Source organism: Balaenoptera ricei, chromosome 12 (assembly GCF_028023285.1).
Source record: "Balaenoptera ricei isolate mBalRic1 chromosome 12, mBalRic1.hap2, whole genome shotgun sequence".
NCBI lineage: Eukaryota > Metazoa > Chordata > Mammalia > Artiodactyla > Balaenopteridae > Balaenoptera > Balaenoptera ricei.
The window spans coordinates 27,348,469-27,370,401 of record NC_082650.1 but is presented as its reverse complement, the minus strand read 5'-3'; the positions used below and the strand labels follow the sequence as shown (position 1 = coordinate 27,370,401).

At 36.4% G+C, this 21,933-nt stretch overlaps 1 protein-coding gene across 4 annotated transcripts in view; it reads right to left on the bottom strand.

Moving 5' to 3' along the window:
- Nucleotides 1-21,933, bottom strand: part of MAP3K5 (mitogen-activated protein kinase kinase kinase 5) — a 221,493-nt gene that overhangs the window by 111,361 nt on the left and 88,199 nt on the right. For all 4 annotated transcript variants that reach the window (XM_059941122.1, XM_059941121.1, XM_059941123.1 and 1 more), the window contains 2 exons: nucleotides 21,345-21,451; nucleotides 18,898-19,068 (listed from right to left, as the gene is read on the bottom strand). In XM_059941122.1, the coding sequence (XP_059797105.1) occupies nucleotides 18,898-19,068; nucleotides 21,345-21,451 (278 nt within the window). The remainder of the gene's footprint in view (nucleotides 1-18,897; nucleotides 19,069-21,344; nucleotides 21,452-21,933) is intronic.

Here is a 21,933-nt window from a genome sequence, read left to right as displayed (position 1 = left end):
ACTGTCACTGTTTGCAGATGACATGATAGTATACATAGAGAATCCTAAAGATGCCACCAGAAAACTACTAGAGCTAATCAATGAATTTGATAAAGTTGCAGGATACAAAATTAATGCACAGAAATCTCTTGCATTCCTATACACTAATGATGAAATATCTGAAAGAGAAATTAAGGAAACATTCCCATGTACCATTGCAACAAAAAGGATAAAATACCTAGGAAGAAACCTACCTAGGGAGACAAAAGACCTGTATGCAGAAAACTATAAACACTGATGAAAGAAATTAAAGATGATACCAACAGATGGAGAGATATACCGTGTTCTTGGATTGGAAGAATCAATATTGTGAAAATGACCATACTACCCAAAGCGATCTACAGATTCAATGCAATCCCTATCAAATTACCAATGGCATTTTTTACAGAACTAGAACAAAAAAATCTTAAAATTTTAATGGAGACACAAAACACCCCAAATAGCCAAAGCAGTCTTGAGGGAAAAAAACGGAGCCAGAGGAATCAGACTGCCTGACTTCAGACTATACTACAAAGCTACAGTAATCAAGACAATATGGTACTGGCACAAAAACAGAAACATAGATCAATGGAACAAGATAGAAAGCCCAGAGATAAACCCACGCACCTATGGTCAACTAATCTATGACAAAGGAGGCAAGGATATACAATGGAGAAAACAGAGTGTCTTCAATAAGTGGTGCTGGGAAAACTGGACAGCTACATGTTAAAGAATGAAATTAGAACACTCCCTAACACCATACACAAAAATAAACTCAAAATGGATTAGAGACCTGAATGTAAGACCGGACACTATAAAACTCTTAGAGGAAAAAATAGGAAGTACACTCTTTGACATAAATCACAGCAAGATCTTTTTTGATCCACCTCCTAGAGTAATGGAAATAAAAACAAAAATAAACAAATGGGACCTAATGAAACTTCAAAGCTTCTGCACAGCAAGGGAAACCATAAACAAGACGAAAAGACAGCCCTCAGAATGGGAGAAAATATTTGCAAACGAATCAACGTACAAAGGATCAATCTCCAAAATATATAAACAGCTCATGCAGCTCAATATTAAAAAAACAAACAACCCAATTAAAAAATGGGCAGAAGACCTAAATAGACATTTCTCCAAAGAAGACATACAGATGGCCAAGAAGCACATGAAAAGCTGCTCAACATCACTAATTATTAGAGAAATGCAAATCAAAACTACAATGAGGTATCACCTCACACCAGTTAGAATGGGCATCATCAGAAAATCTACAAACAACAAATGCTGGAGAGGGTGTGGAGAAAAGGGAACCCTCTTGCACTGTTGGTGGGAATGTAAATTGATACAGCCTCTATGGAAAACAGTATAGAGGTTCCTTAAAAGCTAAAAATAGAATTACCATATGATCCAGCAATCCCACTACTGGGCATATACCCAGAGAAAACCATAATTCAAAAAGACACATGCACGCCAATGTTCACTGCAGCACTATTTACAATAGCCAGGTCATGGAAGCAACCTAAATGCCCATCGACAGACGAATGGATAAAGAAGATGTGGTACCTATATACAATGGAATATTACTCAGCCATAAAAAGGAACGACATTGGGTCATTTGTTGATACGTGGATGGATCTAGAGACTGTCATAAAGAGTGAAGTAAATCAGAAAGAGAAAAACAAATATCGTATGTTAACACATATATGTGGAACCTAGAAAAATGGTACAGATGAACTGGTTTGCAGGGCAGAAATAGAGACACAGATGTAGAGAACAAACGTATGGACACCAAGGGGGGAAAGCGGGGGTGGGGTGGGGTGGTGGTGGGATGAGTTGGGAGATTAGGATTGACATGTATACACTGATGTGTATGAAATCGATGACTATTAAGAACCTGCTGTATAAAAAAATAAATTAAATAAAAAATTTTTAAAAATAAATAAAGTAATTAAAAAAAAAAACAAAAACTGAAACCCAGACCAACTCAACTCAGTTGTGGTTTTTGAGGTAATCAGCTTCTCACCCTCTCTGGCTAATAGAGGAAAGTGAAAGCCTTCTATGAGAGAAAATAAAATCATCTTCAGTCTCAGTAATTCTTAAATACAAAATATATGGCATACAATAAAGAATTATGAGACATGCAAAGAGTCAGGAAAATGTGACCAATAAACAAAAGAGCAAAACAGACAAGAGGACCTGCCTCACAGATCATTCAGATGTTGGAGTTTGTAGACAAGGACTTTAAATAATTATTACAAATATGGTGAAGAAAATCAAGAAAAAAATGGACAAATGAATGAAAAGAGAAACAATTTCAACAGAGAGTTGAAATCTAAAAAAAGAGAATCAAATAATCTAGAACTAAAATATACAATGCCTGAAAATAAGAATTCATTGTATGTGTTTAATAGCAGACTAGACGCAGCAGAAGATAGATTTGGTGAAATAAAGAAAACAGGTCAATGAAAAATATCAAAACTGAAGCAGGGAGAGAAAAAGGTAGGGGAAAAAACAAAACAGAGCGTAAGAGACATGTGACATATAGTTAAACGGTCTAACATAGGTATCACTGTAGCCCCAGGAAGAGGAAAGAGAGAATACAGAACACAAGAAATATTTGAAGACATAAGGCCAAAAATATTCCAAACTGTTGAAAACATTAACCCACAGATCCAAAAAGCTCAGCAAACTTCAAACACGATAAAATAATAAGCACAGCCTAAATGTCGAAACCAAAGACACAGAGGAAAATCTTAAAATCAGCCAGAAAGAAATAGATACATTACTTTCCAAGGAGCAATACAATTGATAGCTGACTTTGCAATACAAACTATGGAAGCCAAAAGATAACGCAACAACATCTTTAGAGTGATAAAAGGAAAAAGAAAAGGTATAAGAAAGATGTGTTCATACAAACAAAAACTGGCAGAATTGGTTGCCAGCAGATCCGCATTACAGAAAATACTAAACATATTCAGGCTGAAGAGTAGTGATTCCAGTTGGAAGCACTGAACTGCAGGAACATCATCAGAAAGGGTAAATATTTGACTATATATAAAAGATATTAACTAAACTATTAAATATTTACACTGCTCTACGTTTCTTTCCTTGTTCAGGAAGTGGTAAAGTACAAATTTAAGGTAGACTGTAAAAGCCAAGGATGTGGATTGTCACCTCTAGGGAACTACTAAAAGCATAACATAAAAAGTATTACTAAAGTGTTAATAGATGATAAAATGTAATACTAAATTAATCAAAAAAAAGGAGGGAATGGAGGATTAATGGAACAAAGAAGATATGGAATAAATAGAAAATAAATAGCAGGATGGTAAGACATAAGCACAACTACCAGTTACTACATTAAATGTAAATGACCTAAACACTCCAAATAAAAAAGATTTCTCAAATTTGATTTAAGAACAACAGCGAAAAAAAAAAAAGAAAAAAGAAAGAAACAACTATAATGCATTTAAAAGAGACATACTTTAAATATAAGGATACAGTTAGGTTGAAAGTAAAATGATGCATAAAGATGTATCACTCAACTACTAACCAAAAGAAATCTGTTGTGATTATATATTAATATCAGACAAAACTAACTTTAAGGCAAAAATTATTGCAAGATATAAGGAGGAACATTTCATAATGATAAAAGGGTAAGTTCCACAGGAAGATTTATAATCCTAAACACACTTGTTAACATGGCTTCAAAATACATAAAGCAAAAACTGACAAAACTAAAAAACAGACAAATCTACATTCATAGTGGGAGATCTCAAAACACCTCTCTCAGTGATGATCAAACAGGCAGACAAAAAATATCAGTGAAGATATGGAAGATTTGAATAACATGATTAATCAAGTTAATCTACCTGACTTACGTGGAACACTACACCCAACAACAGTGGACTATATCCTGGGCTGTAAAGGCACCTCTCATAGAAATAGAATTAAACTAGAGAACAAGAAAGAAAGATATGTTTGTAAATTGGGCACCTACTTCTGAAGAACCCAGGGGTCAAAAAAGTCACACTGAAAATTAAAAGGTATTTGAGCTGAACAATATTGAAAGTTCAATACGTCAAAACTTCTGGGATGCAGAACAATTTTTATCTTTAAATGCATATGCTGGGAAGGGAGCAAGGTTGAAAAATCAATGCTCTAAGCTTCCATCTAGAAATATAACAGCATATATTCCTACACAAAGTGGAAGGAGGGTATAATAAAGGAAAGAACAGAAATCAATGAAGTAGAAAATAGATGTGCAATAAAGAAAATCAACAGTGCCAAAAGTTGGTTCTAGGAGAAGATAGATAAAATTGATAAACTCCTAGGTAGACTGCTCATAACAGAGAGAAAGAGAATACAAATTACTGTTATTCAAAAGTATCAGAAGTGAAAAGGGGGACATTAGTATAGGTCCTACTAGCATTAAAAAGAAAGTATATTTGGAATAACCTTATCCCAATAAATACGACAACTTAGGTGAACTGGAAAATTTTCTTGAAAATCACAGATTAGCGTGACACAAGAAAAAGAAAGGAAACTGAATAGTTCTATATCTATTACAGAATTTATAGCAATCTGAAATTATTCTTTTTATCATCTATCTCCCACTATAGAATGTATGCTCTCTGAGAGCAGGGACCTTGTCAGTCTTGTTGAGTACTAAATCTCCAGTGCCTGATCCATTAGGATGCCTGACTCATTGCAGGTGGTAACAAAATACTTGCTGAATGAAGAAAAACTGCATCCACTTCTTACCAAGAGCCAAGCTGAGACAAGTGATAAATACAGCAGGTCGTATAAAATTAAAATAATCTATTCACTTCCCTAGTAATCTAAATCCTGACCTTGATAAGACCACAAGACCAGAAAGCTACATCCTTGGACCACATTACTAAATTGTGTATCATCTTCACCACATTACATTTTAATATTATTGGAATTCACTATTTAATAAAAATATTGAAGATATTGTTTATATAGTTTTCATTGCTGCCTACTTAGAGTGTTACATGAGAAACTCCTTTAATTTATTGCTAGGGAGAGTATAGTTTCCTCTGAAGAAGTGGCATATGATTCACTTTTCATGCTGTTACTAAAAAGCTTATTTTAAAAAGCATGTTGGGGCTTCCCTGGTGGCGCCGTGGTTGAGAGTCTGCCTGCCAGTGCAGGGGACACGGGTTCGAGCCCTGGTCTGGGAAGATCCCACATGCCGCGGAGCAACTGGGCCCGTGAGCCACAGTTACTGAGCCTGCGCGTCTGGAGCCTGTGCTCCGCAACAAGAGAGGCCGCGATAGTGAGAGGCCCGCGCACCGCGATGAAGAGTGGCCCCCGCTTGCCACACAACTGGAGAGAGCCCTCGCACAGAAACGAAGACCCAACACAGCCATAAATTAATTAATTAATTAATTAAAAAAAAAAAAAAAGCATGTTGATCCTTATCACTGGAGTATCTGTGTTCCCTGGTGCTAACTTTCCATATATATTTTATCATTTCACTGTTTTTTTTTTTAAATTTGAACTTGATAAAAATAAATATAGATGCTAAAATAATGAAACCATCCATTTTGCCTTTAGTTGATAAATTAGTCATTTTAGGGTAAATGTGCCAAGTATCAACAGCAAATCCCAGTGGCTTGCAAGTTTCTGTATCAGCTGGCTCAGCTCTGCCTGACATTGTTCTCCCTCTGGGACCCAGTCTGAAGGAGGAGCTTTCCCCAGAAAATGGCTAAGGAAAAGTATACGTGGCACAGCCGCGACATAGGTTTTAAAGCTTCTGCTGATAAAGAGTATCAACCAACACACATACTCGAACCTGGTGTCATGGGGTGGGAATATATCATCTTCCTATGAACAGGGACAGTGTATTTCTAACAATAATACAATATAGCCCTGATGATATTCTCTACCACAGGAAGCTGTGGGTACCACCAGATAGTAAAAGAAACAATAACAATAGCTGCCTATCATGACTGGGCACCTACTGGGTACAGGCATTGTACTTGACACTTCAAGCATAATATTTCTAATTCTGACAACTCTTTAAGGTAGGAAGGATTCTCTCAAGTTTACTAATCAGAACATTGAAGCATGGAAATAGTCAGTCACACAATTTAAAAGTGGTTGAGCAGGAACTTTACCCAGTTCTGCTGGATTCCAAACCTGAGACCTCTTCTCTGTATGACTCTGCTTATCCTTTAGTGTGTGTTTAAAAAAAAATTTTTTTAGTCCTTTTTCATTACCTCTGCTTTTGTTTTTGCTTTTCAGTAAAAGGGATTTGGGTGAAATAGGAAGAATAATAATGAGAAATAAAAATAGAACTGCTTTTATATTAAGGATAAAGCTTGGATTCTATATACTACAGAAACAGGTATTGATATATTCTTGGAAAGAATGGTGTTTGCCACAAAATGTATTTGATCAATCTTATTAGACTATAGACTAATATTTTTAAAAGACTGATATGGCAATACTGCTGAATGTGCCCATAAAAATGCACCAGACATTTCATGTCATTGAAAACTTTACAGTTTAACTAGCAAGAGGATAAATGAACATGAACAATATGTTAGTTCTTACACAAAGAAATCTATAAACAGTGATTAATAGTGTAAAACTATCTATAAAAATAGAGAAGTAAAATGATTAGAGGTAAGTGAAGCTAAATTAAGACTTCATGAAGGAAACAAATCTTAAGGATGGAACCAGGCATCTTAAGAAAATTCTACTAAGTATATTTGAGTAACTGTATGAAGTTATTTCCACTATTGTTGATTTTTTTCTATTTTAGTACTAAATATTTGTCGAAAGAGGATAAATAATTTGTATTCTTCAACTCATTACATTGAAGAGTTGCAAAGTTTTTGTTCAAGTTTTCAAAGCAACAGATTTTTGTTCAAGGGCTGCCTTATATCAGCACTGTATTTGTCACCTGATTGTAAGCTAGCTCTAAAAGAGCTAAGTACTTGATAATGGAGTGATGAGCTCTTTATAATAAAGACATAGCTCACTTTTTGCATCTGTACTGAGATGTTCAACAAAGTCAAGAATAAAGAAAATATTCTTGAATCAATTGTTTCAAGCTAAAGAGCATCTACTTTCCATCAAAGAAGAAACTGAGCTCAACTCAAGCTCCTTCTATTTAGCTGTCATTTTCCTTCTTTGTGATACAACAGCTGTGATTCTTTCTGTGAGACATACGAGTAATTAAATTAGAATTTCACGGTGCCTTACATCTCCAGGGATATTTCTGAAATTATCACTCATAAAATAACTCAGAGGTAAAGCAAGACAGCATGGGATGAAAACTAGTGCCAAATCACTCTGTTGATCTGATCTGGAGATGGCGGGGAAACCCTTTCCAATTCAAACTACTTATTTGTATATGATCTTTATTATTAAAGAAAAGTCAGGATGAAAAATCTAAAAACTCAAAATTCTAACTACCTTCTTTCAGTCCTTTTACTATTTGCATATTTTTTTCCAAAAAAAAGAGAATCATGCTATTTTAATAATGTTTTTTAATTTTCATATGATATCATGAAGCATGTTACCATTAAATATTTGTTTAAAACCACAATTTTCTGGACTTCCCCGGTGGTCCAGTGGTAAAGAATCCACCTTCCAATAAGGGGACACAGGTTCGATCCCTGGTTGGGGAACTAAGATCCCTCATGCTGTGGGACAACTAAGCCTGAGTGCCACAACTACTGAGCTCACGCGCCTCAACTAGAGCCCGTGTGCCACAAACTACAAAGCCCACGTGCCCTGGAGCCTGGAGGCCACAACTAGAGAGAAAGCCTGAGTGCCACAACAAAGAGCCCATGTGCCGCAATTAAGACCCGACGCAGCCAAAAAAATTTTTAAAAAAAGAAGAAAGAAATTCACAAATCCTGAATTTTCTTCTGGGCATATACTCAAAAGAATTGAAAGCAGAGGACTCAAACAGATATTTGTACACCCATGTTCATAGCAGCATTTATTCACAATAGCCAAAAGGTGGAAACAAACCCAAGTGTCTACTGACAGGTGAATGGATAAACACCATGTGGTATATACATAAAATGGAATATTATTCAGCCTTTAAAAAGGAAATTCAGACACATGTTACAACATGGTGAACCTTGAGAACATCATGTTAAGTAAAATAAGCCATTCACAAAAAAGACAAATACTATATGATTCCACTTATATGAGATACCTAGAGTAGTCAAATTCAGAGAGACAGAAAGAAGAATGGTGGTTGCCAGGAGCTGGGGGAAGGGGAGAATCGAAAGCTGTTTAATGGGTACAGACTTTAAGTTTTGCAAGTTGAGAAGGCTGTGGGTGAGCAGTGGCGATGAGAGCACAGCAGTGTGAATGCACTTAATGCCACTGAATCACACACTTAAAATGGTCAAAATGATAAGTTTTATTTATGTATATTTTTACCACCAACTCTCCACACACACAACTTTGAACGAATGATATTCCATCACATGGGGATGTTATCCTTCCATTTAACATTTTCCCTACTGTTGGACATTTAGGTTTCTTCCAATTTTTCGTTACCATACAATTCAGTGTAGGAACATTGTAAACACATCTTTGTTTCCCTACCTGTTATTTTTTTAGGATAGTTTACGAAGTACATAACTGGATTAAAGAACATGAATTATTTCAAGGCTCTCGATACATGATGCCAAAGTGCGTTCCAGAAAGTTCTTACCAATTCACATTCCCAAGAGCAGTATAGGAGAGAGACTTTTATATCGCACCCATGCCAAATGAAAGTATTCTCGGCTCTTTTCATTCTTGCTAATTGAAAACAAGAAAGCACAGCTCAGGATTTTAATGGGCACTTACTCGATTGCTCCTGAGAGTGAAGAGTTCTCACATGTTTATGACCAATCTAAACTTATCCTTCCAATAACTGCCAATTCCCTCAAATTAAAACGCAAAACCCATATTCTAAGAAGGCTGGGAAGATGGGAGGAGACAGATTCGGGAAAGCTCTGAAGGGGAGGTAGGGCCAGGGGTTTAAACTTATTCTTTAAAGATATGAAGAGCAGTAAAGATTTAGGAAGAAGGGACTGAGCAAAATACAGGGAAAGTCTAAACATTTAATAAAAAAGGAACAGTCATATTATCAATTACGGTTAATCTATTCAATAAAATGGACCCACTAAGCAAAATTTCCAGGGACAAAGAACTCTGCATAGTTGAAAAACTCCCCAAGCAATTCTGATATCCAGCCAGGCCTGGAAACAATTGCTTTGGTTCACTAAGTGAAATCACCCCTATTCTTCCAAATGCTCCTTCCTTTTCATCATAATGCCTGGGCAAACATCTAGTTCTCTCACTCATCCCTCTGACGACTGGGTTACAGAAAGCAAGCCTTAGTTTCTCTCCTTAGGTGCATAATGCTCATTAGCCACAATTAGAAAACCTCCACAGTGACTTATTAAATATGACCATTCTTGGACTTCGACTTGGTCATGCCACAACAGAGCTTCACGCAATCTGTCATCTGTTGAATCCCATATTAAATCGAGGTCAAGGCATGAGAGCAATGCATCAGGGCACTTGTTTACAAAGCAATCATGGGCACACTCTGTGTTTTACCCAAGTCTCCAGGTCACCCTGGAATTGCTGGTCCCTTAAGAGCCATCTACATCTGGACACCAATGAGCTGGGTGTCACGCTGAGTTACGAAGAACTCTTCAGGTTTTGTGTTCTAAGGATAAAAATCATCCAAAATTTGGAAACTCACTTATAGAGACAACCAAGGACTAAACAAAAATGTCAGTGAAATAATGGTGAGATAAAACTCTGGGAGGGGGGAAGAGGGTGGTAGAAATAGAGATAACACAGAGAAAGATATCTCAAAGCCAAGGAGAAAAAAAAAGGGCTAATCTGGCAAATGGAAAATAGACATTGGTCTTTATTTGTATGTCGATTGGTTTGTTACATAACTCTTCCAAAGTAAAGCCAACCCCATTAATCATGTAAAAACTAAACAGTTATTAGGCACACATTACTGTTTGAATAGCACTGTCACTGACGTAAAAGAAAATTAGTTGATAAGGCAAAGCTGTCTGTTCTTTCCCAAGTTACTATGGAAAAATGAACGTATTAATGCTAAAAACAGACTTAATGCTTTTAATTTCCTGGCTATGGATCTTTTTTGGCATCACAACAGGGAGACATGATTATGTTAATACAGTATAGGCACCTAATTCCCTTTCAAAATTCTGAAAATGACTTCCTATCTCCCCTCAAGAATACCATGATCTCTAAAACCAAATATGATTTCAAGCAATCAGTGCCTATCCCAGGTGACCCCATGACAGCTATGGTATTGATATATGAAATTCTAGCAAGTCCTATGTACAAAGTATACAGACTCTCTTTTCCCTCATTAGCTAAAATGTTCAACTAGATCCAGAAATAAGAGAAAGGAAACTCAGGAATATTTTGGGAAAAAGGAATCTAATCAATACCCATTAATCTAGTCAATGTCCAATTTGAACATGGATAAATATAACATTATATAAAGAAATACAAAATATTTTCTCATATTATATACTAAGGATATAACTCTAAGGGCCTACTAACTTCCAGGACCTGAACATATGTTGCTTCATTTAATCCCTCAAACAGAGCATCTATTCCTCCTAAAGTGATGAGTTTAAACCATTTGTAATAATGCCATCTTCCTTGCTAGTGACTTGTGTAGCGTTGGGGTGATGATGAAATACTAGAAGCATAAAGAAATGTAAGGAAAGTGTGGGGTAGGTTTTTATGAGTGTTTTCTTAGTCCTAAGAAAAAGATACAAAAAGTGATGGCCTCCTTTTCTCCCGTCTCAGACCTGGCATAGCTAAGTTAGATAGATACCTGAAATGGCCACAGCCCCTTGCAACTCTAAGAAGGCCAGACTGAGGGCAGAGCCACCCACAGCAATAACAAGGAAACAGACTCGGCTGACATTTTTAAGCTGCCAACTCAACCTAAACCAGACCCAGCCCTATTTCTGGACTTCATGCTTTAGAAGTTACATTTTCTTATTGCTTAAGCCCATTGGAGTAAGGTATTCAGCTACTTTTAGGATGCTAAGAACATTCTAATTCATCTAGGTAGGTATTATTCTTATTTTTCAAATAAGAAAACTGAATTTCCTAAAGGTTAAGTAATTTGCCTAAGATCACACTGTTTCCAAGTACTGAGTCAACATTTATTTCATGTCGGTCTCCCAAAAGTCCAGGCCTCCTCAACAAAACAGTACAGATATTCCTAGAAATGTTTGTTCCTAGAAATTCCAGGAAAGTGAGCCTAGGATGTAGTAAAAACAACACTGGAACTGAAAAAATTGTACTTGAAATTTTATTAATCACAAAACATCAAGAAATTCACTTAAGTTCTTTGAGTTTCACTTGCCTTAGTTGTAAAATGGAAAGAAAAATGTCAGCCTTGCCTACTTTACAAGGTGTGTTAAGCCTCCAGTGGTTAATAACATATACAAAAACCTTATGTGAACTCTAATGTTTAAGGGATTGATTATTATTTCTACCTATTGAACAAATACTGCATATATCAAAATGTTCTCAGTAAGTCATTCTACATATGAATTCAGCATAACTACTTTGTGGTTATTTTTTTTTCAGATTAGGTTAAAAAAGAAGTTGCAGAGATAATCTTGGCAATGAACCTTCCATGACCTCCAAGTCATGGTCCATAATATTGCCTTGGGTCATTCCATTTCAGTCTGTCACTTTAGAAACTCCGTGGGTTTTGTTTTTTGCATTTTTTTTTTTTTTTTTAGGATGTAAGTCTAGGCTCTTGGGTCACAATATTTCCTTTGAAAGCTGGCTATCCTCCCAGCTTCACTCTCTTGCCTTGCTCTTTTTTTTCTTTTTTTTTGGCCACACCTCGCAGCATGTGGGATCTTAGTTCCCCTACAGGGGGTCGAACCCACGCCCCCTGCAGTGGAAGCTCAGAGTCCTAACCACCAGACGGCCAGGAAAGTCCCGACCTTGCTCTTGATTCTATAGTAGCCCCAAACATCCTCAAACCAGCACTTGTGATGGGTACCATTGCTGCTTTCTTTAACTTATATTTAACTTTATATTGACAAGCCATGATAAAAAAGCTACAACCGTTTAATAACTAAAAGTTAAACTCAGTTTAGTTACCTAAAGATCAAAAAGGCATTTTTCATACCTTAACTTGGATTATAGAAACTTATATACAGAAAAAAATTAGCATTATTTTAGCCATCCGCAAGAGCTTCAGTGACCAAAAATAACTAAGGAAGTGACAGTGAAAAACATCAAATGTTAGAGAACTACTCTTTTTTTATACTTAAATCAGCAGGATGTGTTCCTTTAAACCATTCACCCTCTGTCCCAGATACGCTTCAACAAGTAAAGTTTGTTCTACAACATATTACTATTCTCCAAACTTAAAAAAAAATCTAAACCATAAACTTTCTTCTTATTTTGTATTTTTGCATTCTGAATCCCAAGTAAACCTCTCAGAAAATAGATGTGCATTAGAAGATCTCCCTAGAAGTAAAAAAGTGCCCTGATAATAGTACTCATACCAAACACAATGAATGCTCAGAGGAGTGTCAAGCTTTCTCCCTATGGTGTAAGTCAGGAACAGTAAACTCATTAAAGATGTTAAAAAGGGAAATTTCGGGACTTCCCTGGTGGTGCAGTGGTTGGGGTTCTGCCTGCCAACGCAGGGGACATGGGTTCGAGCCCTGGTCTGGGAAGATCCCAGATGCCGCGGAGAAACTAAGCCCGTGCACCATAACTGCCGAGCCTGCACTCTAGAGCCCACAGCCACAACTACTGAGCTACTGAGCCCACGCACCGCATCTGCTGAGGCCCGCGTGCTCTAGGGCCCGTGCTCTGCAACAAGAGAAGCCACCGCAATGGGAAGCCCACGCATCGCAACGAAGAGTAGCCCCTGCTCGCCGCAACTAGAGAAAGCCCGCACTCAGCAATGAAGACCCAACACTGCCAAAAATAATAAATTAATTAAAATAAAATAAATTTTAAAAAAAAAAGAAGGGAAATTTCAAGAAAGAGTTCTATGTGCCATTGTAATCCCAACTGCTTGGGGCTCTTTTTCTATTGACTTGAAGCTCTTATCCTAAACTTTCCATGCTCAGTAGATGACTGTCCATTCAAGCCAACAGAAAATGATTCAGGCTATGGAAACTGTCCATGGAAAGAAGCTTTAGGGATTGACTGCCTTCCACTCACTCCTTATCCCATCGCGGCACTTGACGAGTGAAAGCTCAGAGGATTATGGGTCAAAAAAGGTCAGTTGCAACAACTCTCTGGGACTCAGGAAATGCATAATCCTGGGTAAGTCTGGCCAGATGCCTAATAACCTCGGTAATGCCCTCTTAGGTCAGCACCTTGACAACGTGCTTTTACTTCTCAGCTCTAACAGAAAGGGAGGTTACAGATGATGCCAACACACCAACGCGAATGAGTGTGTTTGCAGGACTGTGGGAGTTGGATTGAAACACTAAGAAATACTGAAGTGGCTTTACAAGTGTGAGGGCATGAAAAAACACCCATTTTAAAATAGGAGGGAATTGTTCTTAACGACCTGTAGGACAAATGGATATAATGATAATAATGGCAGGTTACAGATAGATAATCTACAGTAGAAGTGACATTCTTATATTACTCGATAAATCAGTGAGTGACACACCCAGGTCAACTCCTAAGGCTCTTCCCATGAAAAGGCTTTGAGTTCTAACTGCTTTCCCTGTTCTTACTAGAAAATTAATGAGGGCTTCCCTGGTGGCGCAGTGGTTGAGAGTCTGCCTGCCAATGCAGGGGACACAGGTTCGAGCCCTGGTCCAGGGGGATCCCGTGTGCTGCGGAGCAGCTGAGCCCGTGCGCCACAACTACTGAGCCTGCGCTCTAGAACTCGTGCGGCACAACTACTGAGCCCACGTGCCTAGAGCCCGGCTCTGCGGCGAGAAAGGCCACCACTATGAGACGCCTGCGCACCGCAGTGAGGGGTGGCCCCCCGCTTGCCGCAACTAGAGAAAGCCTGCGCAGCAACAAAGACCCAACATAGCCAAAAATAAATAAAATAAATTGGAAAAAAAAAAGAAAATTATTGAATAGCTTAAAATGAAATCATAAAAAACTGACATCTTCAATTTGACCTGAAGACTTTGAACACAAAGATCTTTTGAGAGACAGTTAATGTAGTTAATGTTCCTCAGCTAAATGGGAACCATTGAAAAGGAGCCAGAATCGGGAAGTATAGAAAGTTAAAACAAAAACACAACCAGAAAAAAAAACCTGTGTTCCTTTATTGAACTTTATGTGACCTTGAAAGCTCTCAGTAGTCTAAATTGTTTGGTTTTTCAAATGGGGAAACACTTCTATTTTATTCCTGTGCACGATGCACATTAACTTCATAAGATGTTTTCCATTTGAATCTGCTGACCATGAAAATCAGGCTTTTAAAAATTACCTATGCATTTCATTATCACTGCCAAATCAAAGCATTTATACCAGCACAGTGCTTCCAAATATCAGATTCTAATTCTCCTACAATTAAGAATCTTCTAAAAGTGGAAATCTTCTGGTAATAGAAAGGTTGCATAGTTAACATTTCTCTTTTATAACAGCAGGGAAAAAATTGGTTAAGAGAAACGGTAAAACTCTCTGAATTGCAGTAACAATTTATAATACAAATTTAAAAGTCCAAACCAAAGCTGTCAATGAAAACCTAGGAAGTTTTCCTCCCTTATTATAACCTATTATCCCAATTTCAGGCCACCATTAAACTGCTAAGGTGATACAAGATTTTGAAACGTTAAGATTTCTGTTTCACAATTTTAAAAAAGTTACGGCTATCATTGAGGAACACCTGAACTAAGTCAACCTCCTTTTTTTTTTTTTAATTGAAGTATAGTTGATTTACAATGTTGTGTTAACTTCTGCTGTACAGAAAAGTGATTCAGTTATACATGTATATATACATTCTTTTTTATATTCTTTTCCATTATGATTTATCATAGGATATTGAATATAGGTCCCTGTGCTACACAGTAGGACCTTGTTGTTTATCCATTCCATATATAATTACATCTGCTAACCCCAAGCTCCAAATCCATCCCTTCCCCAACCCCCTCCCCCTTAGCAACCACAAGTCAGTTCTCTACATCTGTGAGTCTGTTTCTGTTTTGTAGATGGGTTCCTGTGTGCCATGCTTTCTTTACATTCCACATATAAAGGATATCATATGGTATTTGTCTCTTTCTGTAAGTCTACCTCCTTTAATATTTTTTTTAAATCAGGCACTCTTTGGGGAACATTTTAGAAATACTAAAAAGTACAGAAGGATAATATAAGCAACACTTCCCACTCATATACCCACTACTCAACTTAAGAAATAAAATGTTTTAAATATTCTTGCAGCTGCATGTGAAGCATTTCACGATCCCTTTTCACTCCTTCCCCACTGGTAACTATTCTACTGAATTGGGAATTTATGATGTACATTCATGCGTCTCTACTTTTACTAGATGTGTATGACTGTTTTTAAAGTTTCTATAAACGAAATCATACTCTATGTATCCTGCCATTTGGTTATTTTGCTCAACTCTTTTAAGATTATTTTTTTTTATGTTTTAACTTTTATGTAGAGAAACTTCAAGAATTTCTCTAGGGTATAAACTAGGAGTAGATATGCTGGATCTAGGGAAGGCTAACTGTCAACTTTCCTTGATAATACCAAAATCTTTAAGTAGTCATAAGATTTTCTGCCACAACCAGCAGTGGACTAGGACTCCCATTTCTCAAACATCCTTGCCAACAACTGACAATGTCAAATTCATAAATTTTTGTTAATCTTCATAGTGTAAAATGGTATGGCTGTTTTAGCTTGTAGGTAGAGCATTTTTTGTATTTTTTAAAAATATGTTTGTTGGCCATTTGTGATTCCTCTTTTGTGAGTGATCTGTTCTTCTCCTACGCCCATTTTTAATCTTTTTTCTTTCTTTCTTAAGTATTTTTAGGAGTTATTTATATATATTGAATATAAATCCCATATTGGTTACATGCATTGCTCTCTGCCTGTGGTTTATTATTTTACTTTGTTGATGATATCTTTTCTATGTATTCATAAATATTTTTACCATTTCCAGTGCTCTACATGCCTTCTGACAGATACATGTTTCCATCTGGTATCACTTCCCTTCAACCTAAAGATTTTCCTTTAACATTTTTTGTAGTAAAGGTCTGCTGGCAACAAATTATCTCAGTTTTTATTTATCAAGAAATATCCTTATTTCACCCTCGCTTTTGAAAGACATTATCACTGGGTAGAGAATTCTTGGTTGACTGTTTTCTGCTTTAAGTACTTTAAAGACGTTATTCCATTGTCTTTGGCTTCCTTCTGATTAAAAGTCAGAACTCACTCTTTCCCTTGAATATAATGTATCTTTTTTCCTGGCTGCATTTATGATATGTTCTTTAATTTTGTTTTACAGGAATTTGACTATGAGGTCCTGAGGAATTTTTTTCTTTGTATTTACCCTGCTTGGGTTTTTGCTGAGCTTCCTAGATCTGTGGGCTGTTTTTGTTTGTTTGTTTGTTTGTTTGTTTGATCAGATTTGGTTAATATTTGGTCACTAATTCTTCAAATATTTTTCCTGATATATCATCTCTCTTCTCTACTTCTCAGACTCCAATAACGTATGTTAGACTGCTCAATGCTATTCCACAGGTCACTGAGACCATTAATTTCTTTCTCAATCTTTTTCTTTTCTCTGTTTCAGTTTGAATGATTTCTAATAACCTGTTTTCAAGTTTATTGATCCTTTCTTGTATTGTGTCCTATTTATTAATCCCATTGGATGGAATTTTGACTTTGAATACTATATTTTCAGTTCTAGAATTTCCATTTGGTTCTTCTCCAGTTTACATTTATCTCCTATAATTCTTCATATTTTCACCCATAATATCCATCTTTTCCAGTGGTCTCTTCAACATATTTATCATTGTTATTTTAATATCCTTCTCTGCTAATTCCAAAATCTTTGTTGTCTGTGGGTCTACCTCTATTGACTGATTTTTTTTTTTACTATGGGTCATACTGTCCTATCTCTTCACAAATCTAGTAGCTTCTGATGGTGTAGTAGACATTTTGGAATGATATGTTGTAGAGAGTTTGGATTCTGTTATCTTCCTCTTAAGAGTGTTGAATTTTGTTCCAACATGCAAATAAATCACTGGCAGTTCACCTTGTTCATGTGGAATCTTGGTTTTAGGTTTTATTAGGGTGGCTCTGTTTTGGTTTTCCTCTTAATTTTCCTTAGTCCTGGGATGTAGTTTTTTTATTCTGAAGCCTTGGACCTTCTGGAGTTTCAGTGGAAAGCTCAAACTGTTTACCCAAGCCCTTATGACTTGGTGAGGTTCAAACTCCAAACTCTGTCTCTCCTGCATTACACAACTGCTGAAATCTCTGTTCAGCTCCAGCCTTCTGGCTGCTATTTTCCGCTGAACTCCTTTGAGTTTTACCCCACATGTGCACATGTCAGGGGTCAGCCAAAAATGGAAGGGCAGTTTATACTTATATTTTGGGCTCTCTCTGTGGCTCCTTCATTTAGGGGGTCTATCACTCAATTTCCAGGCACTCTGGCAGCCTCAGACTAACTCCTCCAACCAGTGAAACTATGATTTTCATCTTGAGTTCTAACCGCCCTGTGCCTGCAGATCAGAGAGCTCCCCCAAAGGAAAAAGCATTTAAAAGTGGATCTTATCTAATGTGATACCCTTCATCTAAAGATCTAAAACTCTTCAGTTTCTTACTATCTTTAGTCACTCTTCGGAGCTTTCAAACTTTTTAAGTGTTTTTCCAATGTTTATAATTGTTATTGGCAGGACGATCAGTGCAATAGAACCTACTCTGTCCAAAAGACAGAACCTTGATGAGCAGATGCAAATTTTAGTGGACTCTACTTTTCCCAATCTTTTATGGTTTATGGTATTAAAAATACCTTCTTTAAGAAATTCTTTCCTATCCCAAAGTCATAAATTCAGTTTGTATATTTTATTCTAAAAATATTTTTTCTAAAGGTTGTTTTTAAAAAAAATTTTGATCTTTAATTCACTTGAATTTTATTTTCTGTGCATGGGTTAGACTAGGGATTCATTTTTATTTTACAAGCAGATAAACAAATTTTCCCAGTACCATTCCTGAAGAGTCTATTCTTTCCACTCTGGCTCATGAAGCATACCATGTCATAAATCTAGTCTCAAATCTATATATCTCAGTCTGTTCCAGCTTCTCTGTTCGGTTCCAGTGTTTTATTTGTCTATGCTTACACTCATACTGCAACATCTTAATTATTACATTGTTATAGTATGTCTTGTTATCTGGGAGAGCAAGTCCCTCCACCTTGTTCTCCAAAATTGCTTTGCCCGTTCTTGGCCCTTTAGTTTTTCAAATAAATTTTAGAATCAACTTGTTGAATTACATGAAAAGCCCTGCTGTGGAGAATTAACATCTTTAAAATATCGTCTTCTCATCCACAAACTTGGTATATTTTTCCATTCAGGTCTTCTTTCATGTCTCTTGAACTTTCCCCCAAATTATATTTTTATTGTATTATACTTTATAATACTTTTTAAAATTCTTTTTTCTTAAATCATTATCTTTTCAACCAATTTACCCCATTTTACTCTGCCTTATTAAATGAATTCCATCAAAATTATTTACTAAAGCTATAAATTGTGAGATTTATTTCATAATACACAATCAAAAGGATAATAACAATAATTTAACACTCATTTGCAAACAATTTTTTATGTTATGGATTTATCGAGTATCTTATCCTGTGCACTTACCAAGAAGCTCCATGGTCTCTACTTTCAGAATCCATGAAATTAGAGTCCAAAAACATATCTTTGTAGATGCGACCAACGAGGCAATACATATCTGAAGCAACCTGCCCTTCACTTTGCACCAGGGGAATCATAATGTCAAGAGCTTTTGCTCTATCTCCAGGGAGATTTCTCCTAAGGTAGAGGAGGGAAACATCATTGTTTCAGTATAGATTACAGAAGCAGTTTAGGCCAATTATCTTTTTAAAACTCTATTTAATATATTGATTCACATTAGTGAAGTTCGGCAAGATAAAAACAACAATTATATTTTGAGAGTCTTCTGTAAATCTTTTTATCCTATTTGCATGTGTACTGCGTTTAACAAGGATTTCTTTTGAGTTGCTTTTCTGCTAATGGTGATAGATTTGTGCTTATCCATCCACAGTCCTTCCAATTTCCCTGCAGTCTCTGTGCAAATTTAAGTTGATGGAGTGAGATCAGGAATGCGGTCTGTGGCCTTGAATGGGGCAGAGTCAAGGAATCCAAACAGAGACAAAACCCTGATGCTATAGGTTTCAATGGCTTTTACTCTGAAACACTGAGCAAACTAATTCACAGACAATACCAACAATCCAACTTTAACCCAAGAGTCACTTATTTTCTACACGTGACCAATTGATTATCTAGGAAGCTGCTTTATATAGCTCATTTTAAAATCAGCGAGTACGTATAGATTGTTCTCAAAGATTAAAATTCTCTTAAGAATTATTTCTTGAATCTTGAAATCATTGTGCTAAGTGAAGGAAGCCAGTCACAAAGACTACATGTTGTATGAGCTCATCATATGAAATGTCCAGAGTAGGCAAATCTATGGAGACAGAAAGTAGATTTGTGGTTGCCTAGGTCTGGGGGATTTGAGAGGAAATGGGAGGGTGACTGCTAATGGGGAGGGGGCTTTTTTTGGTGGTGATACAAAGGTTTTAAAAGTCTTGGTGTTCATGGTCACACAACTCTGTTAATACACTAAAATCCATTGAATCATAGTACACTTTAGATAAAATTGTATGGTATATGAATTATATTTCAATAAAACTGTTATATAAAAAGAGTTATTTGTATTCTCAACTACTATTTTAAATCTTTCTGTGCGTGAAATTCCTTTTTACACTTTGTACTAAATACCTTGAGTTTAGAATAATGCTGCATACAAATACATTTATCATTTCATTCGATTCTATTGTAGGAAAGACAGAGACAAAATATGGATAAAGGAAAATATGAGGCTCTATGGACTTTCATTTTTCATTTCAATATAGAATATATTTCATTCCGTCTTTCATTTCATCTTTCAAAAAGGATTTATTTGAAAACCAGTTGGAACAGATAATCTCTGGAGGTTTCATCTCACTCTGCCAAATCTAAAGAAAAAGATGTTTAATAAATGGGGAGATAAAATAGACTTTCATTATACATGTACTGACAAAGTTAGCAATTTCTAGAGTTTGGGTAGATAAAAAAGGAAACACACAATCTCTGGTTGAAGAGCATGCTGACTTTTCTTTGGAGACAAAGGCAGGAGAACCTAGTGATGAAGAACACAAATACCAGCATCAGCTAGATCTGGGTTTGAGCCCCAGTTTTACGATATGCTTACTCCACCTCTTTAGTTTCCTCATCGGTAAAATAATTAAGCCTTCACGGCAAATGAATGATTGATGTGAGGTCCCCTCCCTTTTTCTTTTTATCATTCTCTCCAGTTGTAGTAATTACATACATATTCAACTCTCTGCCATGGCAGAGAACAGCACAACTAAGTTTTGGACAGTTCAGTGCTCTAGGCCTCTCTATGGCCAGCGCAGGGATGATCTTCCACGGTGACTCTGGGTAGAAAGTGGCACTGAGGTAGGTGCCAGCCATGATGCCAACAGAAGGCGGGGAGGCAGCACTGGAAGCAGCAGTGTTAGTCCTGGTCCTAGAAGATTCATGGACACATGACCTAAAATGCGGCCCACAGAGTTTTAATCATAATTAGGTATGTTCAGGGCAATCCCAGTGAACATACTCTCTGGTTAGGAATATGTTCACCTAGATATAACTATCCCTACTCTAGTTCATTTTTGTGTAAATAATCATTTGGTGTTGAGTATATTTAAAGATAACATCATATCCATGGAATTTAAAAAATCCTAAAAAATATATAAATAGCAAATACAAATTTTGACAGAGAAGAAAAAGAATTTTTAGAATTTAAATATACAAGCATTGAGGGACATTTTTTTACTGACAAAAAAGTCAGAAAAAATCAGAATGCATGCTTCCTATATTTTACATGGTTGAAGTAGAAATATTAACATTACATTCTAATAGGGAGTGGTTGCAAGGCTATAGCAAAAACGTACCATAGAAAGAATATGGAGGTTAAAAAATAATATGTTAGCACATTGTGGATGGAAACTTTTTCTTCTTACCTATTCAGTGCAAATGCGTAATGAAACTTCACATGGTGATGGGAGGCCAAATCAAAGGTTGGCAGCTTTTCTAAAGTCTCTACTAGCTTCACAATAGAATCATAGTCCTTTTAAACAAGAGGAGAATAACACAGAATTAAACCATTGGGAGAAAGTCCTGACAATGAAATGCCTTTGGCCAACCAGCTACCTGAATCTGAGAAGGGCATTAAAAAAAAGAACTAGAACCCATGGAATGTTTTGAAGAATCTAAAACCAAGAAGAAACTGTTTGTTTGTTTGTTTAAATAAGGGGTTTGGATTATATAGATAAAACATTAGAAATATTGAGTTACCACATCTGACCTATAAAACAATAAACCACCTAACATGGTAATGCTACATTGTCTAAATATGGGTGGTTTACTTCTCCCTGGAGCCAGATTCCTGGTATGCAGGGTCTTATCAATTACTTTCAGGGAAATAATTTCCAAAATATCAAGGACATGGAGCAACGAATTGAACTTCTGTTATAAGTAACAAAACTGTTCCGTTTCAACAAGTAAGCTCTCTAGTCATGGAATCCTAAGTGCCACTCTTTTTCCACGTAT